Source organism: Eptatretus burgeri, chromosome 15, assembly GCF_056783735.1.
Source record: "Eptatretus burgeri isolate ZD-2024b chromosome 15, Ebu_testis_v1, whole genome shotgun sequence".
NCBI classification, from domain to species: domain Eukaryota; kingdom Metazoa; phylum Chordata; class Myxini; order Myxiniformes; family Myxinidae; genus Eptatretus; species Eptatretus burgeri.
The window spans coordinates 29082864-29088776 of NC_140975.1; the positions used below are offsets into that span (position 1 = coordinate 29082864).

General features: G+C 43.1%; 1 protein-coding gene across 4 annotated transcripts in view; it reads left to right on the top strand.

The window, feature by feature from the left end:
* Positions 1-3246, top strand: part of CCDC177 (coiled-coil domain containing 177) — a 5134-nt gene extending 1888 nt beyond the window's left edge. Inside the window, exons 1-2 of one of the 4 annotated variants that reach the window (XM_085857101.1) lie at positions 1-2156; positions 3021-3246. The exon at positions 1-2156 is cut by the window's left edge and continues 1888 nt beyond it. In XM_085857101.1, the coding sequence (XP_085713227.1) occupies positions 1-295 (295 nt within the window). In that variant the 3' untranslated portion in view covers positions 296-2156; positions 3021-3246. The other 3 variants (XM_085857100.1, XM_085857102.1, XR_015051695.1) reach the window with 3 other exon arrangements.
* Positions 3247-5913: the final 2667 nt, after the last annotated feature.

Below are 5913 nucleotides of genomic sequence, written 5' to 3' on the forward strand. Positions count from 1 at the left end.
GAGGAGAGCGCAGCGAGCGGTGCGGAGCCGTATCGAGAAGGAGAGGGCGCACGAGGCAAACAGACGTCGGGTTGTTGAAGAAGAGGAAGTGAGGAAGCGAGAGCTTCTCCATCAAGTCCGCCTCAAGGAGCGGCGGAGCGAGCAAATCACTCGGGAGAAAGAAGCAGCTATTGCAGAGTCTCGTTCCATCGCCCGTGCTTCGTTCGACGTCCGTGAGAAGGTGCGTCAACAGACCAATCCACGTTCATTTGACCGCATGGTCTTTGAGGCGGAATTGCAGAAGAAGCTGCTCTGACACTTTCCTCCTCCATTGTTGACTTTGTGGTGAGCTCAGCACCTTGTGAATACAGGTGTGAGGCGTCCGTATGAAAACCTGACGGAGTTCTCTGAAGAGTATGAAGTTTACAAGGTTTGCCTATTTCAGATTTTTCTAAATTGGTCAATAACCAAGTTTGTGTCATACTTAGGACACATGGTGGACGTCCTCGAACCCGCTCCGTCGATTGCAGTCAATGGTTGCTGTCCTCCTGGCATGACGATGGCAGTCGATGGGTGCTGTCCTACCGGCATGACTATTGCAGTCAATGGTTGCTGTCCTCCTGGCATGACGATGGCAGTCGATGGGTGCTGTCCTACCGGCATGACTATTGCAGTCAATGGTTGCTGTCCTCCTGGCATGACGATGGCAGTCGGTGGTTGTTGTCCTCCCGGCATCATTCGTTTATCGTTCATAAATCAGGCCGGGTCCAGCACAAGAGGTCCACCTTTTTTGGTACATCCTCAAACCCCTGGTGAATTGATACAACTTTGCGATCATTATTTAAGAATAAGAGTACGGTATTTATTGTTTATTTATTTATGTGTATCATCCCCTCCCCATTAGTGGATCTATGGAGCAATTGAAGTTAAAAAAAAAAAAAAAAAGTTGTGGTCTTGCTGAGATTTTTATTTATTTATTTTTTTATGTGGACCTTTGACTTTTTTTTATTCTTGAAAAAACTAGTTATTTAGTTTTGTGTGTTCAAGATCTTTAAGATTTTAGATTCAGCACACCGTAATCCCATGCCTGGCATACCATGGACTTTAGCACACAGTTAGCTTAGAGGCCGTCGACACATTACATACCCAAGGGAGAGAGTCTACATACAAAATTGGAGACTGGGAGAGGGGAGTACGAATTGATTAAGGGGGGGGTGGGTGGGGGGCTAATAATAAATCTTGCCATTTTGTGTATGTAGTACATAGGTTTAGGTGAATTATTTGCAGCATGGTAATCCTGCCTTATCGATCCATCAAAAGTCATCTTGGTGTTATGCACGAGATCAAAAGTGTTCTGTATGCTTTCCAAAGTGTATGGAAAGTTTTTATTCCTGCACCTGTGCAAGCTCTTTAATTACTTGCAAAACCACTGTTACAAGAAGATGATGTGCTTCTCGTTTTAACTGCTCTGGTATTTGATGCTGAAGAAGGAAAACGGTGTCCATAAGAAATGCCAACATGGAAGACCCTTTCGAAATGTCCGTACCTGGACATTACGGAGCACGTGACTTGCTTTCGTGTCGGTGTTCCGCACCAGTACAGAGTGTGACCACTCCTTGGCTTTTTTCACAAGATCTTGGCTATTCGTTGTTGGCCTTGGCGTCTTGGTTTTCTATAGGTTTTCTATTATCATCGCTTTTCCGAAACCTTGTGAATGCTTGGCTTTTTTCGTTGGCCCACCTTTAATGAAAATGAGGAGTGGTCACACTGCCAGTGCATGCCAAAAAGAACCTGCAAACGAATAGTGCATCTGGACATAATAGTGTTTGTTTTGAAATGTTCTCTTGGTTGCCATTTGTGCAAGGGTGATAATAAATGTTTGAAAGATACACCTGATCACTGCATAGTTTGTTTGTTTTGGGTTGAGGGGGGAGCTGTTATTATCTGACATCTGCAAAATTAATGCTGACGATATGGATGCTCATTGTAACTACTTAGCTGAGAATTTAATGTTTTTATAATAGACCTCTCAACTTCTGTCATTTTAGAACGTCTTCACAGCGACAGACATCAAAGTGGTGGTGGAACAACAAACTCGATGCTGTTTTTTATTTTTTATTACAGGATGTAAGGCTTGTGGTGGAGCTGCCACACACGACACCTCACCGGACTGTTGGGTGAGCCAAACACAGCCATTGAGCTGGGGGAAGCATTGTCACTTTCTTGGGCACTCTCGGTACCCCCGACGTCACAACAATGGCGCTGCTTTTCTCGATGCACTCAGGGCATGTATTAAGTGTATTAAATGCCTCAGGAGGAATTTTCTCCTCCCCATGAATGCCAACCTGTGGGGATTGTCTGTGCTCTTCACCTTTTTAAATGCTGAATGTCAAGCAAGGAGGCAGCACGTACCATTTTTAAAAGTCTTTGGTATGATTCGCCTGGGCAGACCGACAATCACCGACCTCCTCGACTCGGAGCAGACGCTCGAAGCATGACACCACCGAGTCTGGTAAATGAGCATTGATGGGAAAACAAAACTCTTTGGGAATAAAACGGTGCTTGGGGAAGCCCTGTGAATGCGCTTGGGGTTATCTTGAGCATTCAGCATGTTTGATGGATTATTGGAAGTTAAAAAAAAAAAAATTCAAACCTATAAACTGTTACCCTCGTGCTTCACAAGACACCTGAAGACGCGACATCGAGCATACCATCTGTCATCAGATGGATATTCAGCATTTAAAAAGATGGAAAAAAAACAAACAAAGCTGAGGATTCATCCATTCGCATTAATTACCTGGTGGATGTTCATGATGCAAGTCTTTCAACTATGCAGACTAGTTATCGCTGGCACCCTGTATTAATTTAAAAATAATTCTTACCACAGTAGGATGGGGTACTGCGGCGGCACAGGCACACCTTTGCAATAATGCAACTGGTGGGTAATATTTATCATTTGATCCTGGTCCAACATGCATTTGCTGATGACGACTATGTTGATGTTCCATTCTTTACCCATAGATATTAACTTCTCGTTGCAGCCCGTCTCCAAAACATCCATTATTTCTGAGACATTTACCCAATCTGGAACACAGACCAACACCATGGCTCTGTAGCTTGTCATTTATCACAATTTATAAATACATCCAGTGGTTAACTGTCACTTGCTCATCATATATATGTATATAGTGCCGATAGAAAGTCCACACTTTTCAAATTTTTAACCTTTTGTTGCCTTGTATCCTGGAATAAAATTACATTAAATCAGACTTTTCCCACCTTTATTTACACATCGTAACACAAAACTTCCAAGTGAAAAACAAGTTCCACAAATTTCAGAAAATTAATATAAAATACAAAACTAGAACATCTTGGTTGGATAAGTGTCCACCCCCCTGAGTTAATACTTGGTGGAAGCACCTTTGGCAGCAATTACAGCTGTGAGTCTGTTGGGATAGGTCTCTACCAACTTTGCACACCTTGATTGAGCAATATTTGCCAATTCTTCTGTACAAAACTGTTCAAGTTTAGTCAAGTTGTGTGGGGAGTGTTAATGGACAGCAATCCTCAAGTCATGCCACAGATTTTCGATTAGATTTAGGTCAGGGCTCTGACTGGGCCACTCAAGAACATTTATCTTTTTGCTCCTTCGCCACTCCAGTGTAGCTTTGGCTGTGTGCTTCGGGTCGTTGTCATGCCGAAAGGTGAACCTCCGTCCCAATTTCAGCTTTCTTGAGGAAGGCAGCAGATTTTTCTGTATTTTGCTCCATCCATTTTCCCTTCTATCCTGACAAGTGCCCCAGTCCCTGCTGATGAGAAACATCCCCATAACATGATGCTGCCACCACCGTGCTTCACAGTTGGGATGGTGTTCTTTAAATGATGTGCTGTGTTGGGTTTGTGCCAAACCTAACATTTTGCATTTAAGCCAAAAAGTTCCATCTTCGTTGTGTCAGATCACAAAACCTTTTGTCACATGGTTTCAGAATCTCTGGAGTGGTTTTTTTGCATACCTCAAACGAGACTCAAGGTGGGCCTTTTTGAGTAACGGCTTTCTTCTTCCCACCCTACCGTACAGGCCAGACTTGTGGAGTGCTTGGCATATTGTTGTCATGTGCACACAGTGGCCAGTCTTTGCCATAAAGGCATGTCACTCTCAAAGTTGCCATTGGCCTCTTGGTGGGCCTTGGGCTTTCACAGTGATTGGTCTTGTCCCTGCCATCCTCAATATGAAATTGTCCAGAGCTTGTGGGTTTTGCTCCTCAGAAAGGAAACCAAGGAAAGCTTCACTACTGCCACTGCTACTGCTATGTTGGTAGTCCCAATCGGCTGGGAAAAGTTTTAGATCCTACTCTTTCACCAACTGGCTGGCTGGGCCTGATGATTATTTGAATGTGGCAGGAATTTGTAATTTATTCAGGGTGCTGGTGATGTCACCGACTCTTCTCTAAAAAGGCCATGCGATCTTCCATCAACCAAAGTTCACAAGTGAGACACCCAGATCAACATCTGTTCGAGGGACGGTCGACATTATGATGTAATGCCCTGACTGCGACAGCACCAATCTGATAGTCTATATTCGGGCCAGGAATCGAACACTGACTAGCCTGCTCAAAGGCTACTGTACTACCTCCGCACCATTCTGTTAGTTCAACCCCTGTGGTACTATAATCTGACAAAGCAGCAGTGCTGTATTGTGGAGTATGTTGTCATTTGAAAGGTGTGTTAAAAACCTTTTCAGCCAGTTTGGTGTCATAGGGATCTTGTCAATAACTGTAATGGATTGTTGGGGGTGAAAAAGCTTTCCTTGTTATCTACATTTTGCATATAAATATTTCCTTTAACTGCATAGCAGTCTGTGTGTCAAATATGAATTTATGCAAAGATGAGAAAGGTCAAAAACGTTCTGTGTTTGTGTCATTGTGCCATTTTTGGGTACGTAACCTGATCTGGTGTGTTTTCACTCGCTGTTGAAAGGCAAACTGTATGCTTGGCACATGCTATGTTTATCTTGAGCAGACAATGAGTGGAAGCTTGGGTTTACAGGTGTTTGATGTGGCTTGGGTTTACAGGTGTTTGATGTGGCTTGGGTTTACAGGTGTTTGAGTAACAAAAGATGTGGCCATGAAAGCAGTGCCCGACAGGATGAAAATGTCTTGCTTTTAAAGGAGTGGTGTGTTTGTTTATTCGATGATGTGATGTAATTGGTGGTAGGAGGAGGATACGGTATATTGGTGAAAGAACAAAGGAGGCAGATGGGTGTATCTCAGATTGTGAGACTATCAGCTGAGTCATGTACCATCACTTCATGAAAGTAAACCTAGGATGTAACAGGCCAACGTTTTTCCAACTCAGAAACTCCACAAGATCTTGCCACACAGACCACAACCTAAAGTTGGCAGTGTGCAATGGACACGTGAATTTGGATCAAAAAGGTTGACATTTAATTTTTTTTTTAAGTGTTGAATTTGGACTCGTTTCTGGAATGTTGCAAGCTCTTGTGAAAAGAGGCCCTTGGTAAGATGAGGACCATGAGTGTGAGGGTGTTTAAAATCACAAAAAATGTTTTTTCCAGGTAAGATGATGTCATGAAACAAGGTTGTTAAAATCACAACCTTTTCCTGGTCAGTTGAGGACATCATGAATGTAGGGGTGTTAAAATCACAAAAAGCTTTACCTGATTAGATAAGGATGTTGTGAAAGCAAAAAAAAAAAAAAAGAGGCGACAAAAGGTGCTAAGCAACAGTACCATCCAAAAATGGGGGAATTGTACACCATGGTAATTCAGATGAAGTCCTTGTAAACAGTTATAAGCTGAGGATGGCAGACTAAGGCCTTGCTTGGCCCTGTGAAAATTTCCAAGATGGTGGCCGGTTTTGGAGGTCAGCTTGAAGTATGATATGCCCAAGAGAAGCTAATTGTAACTTAACGTCC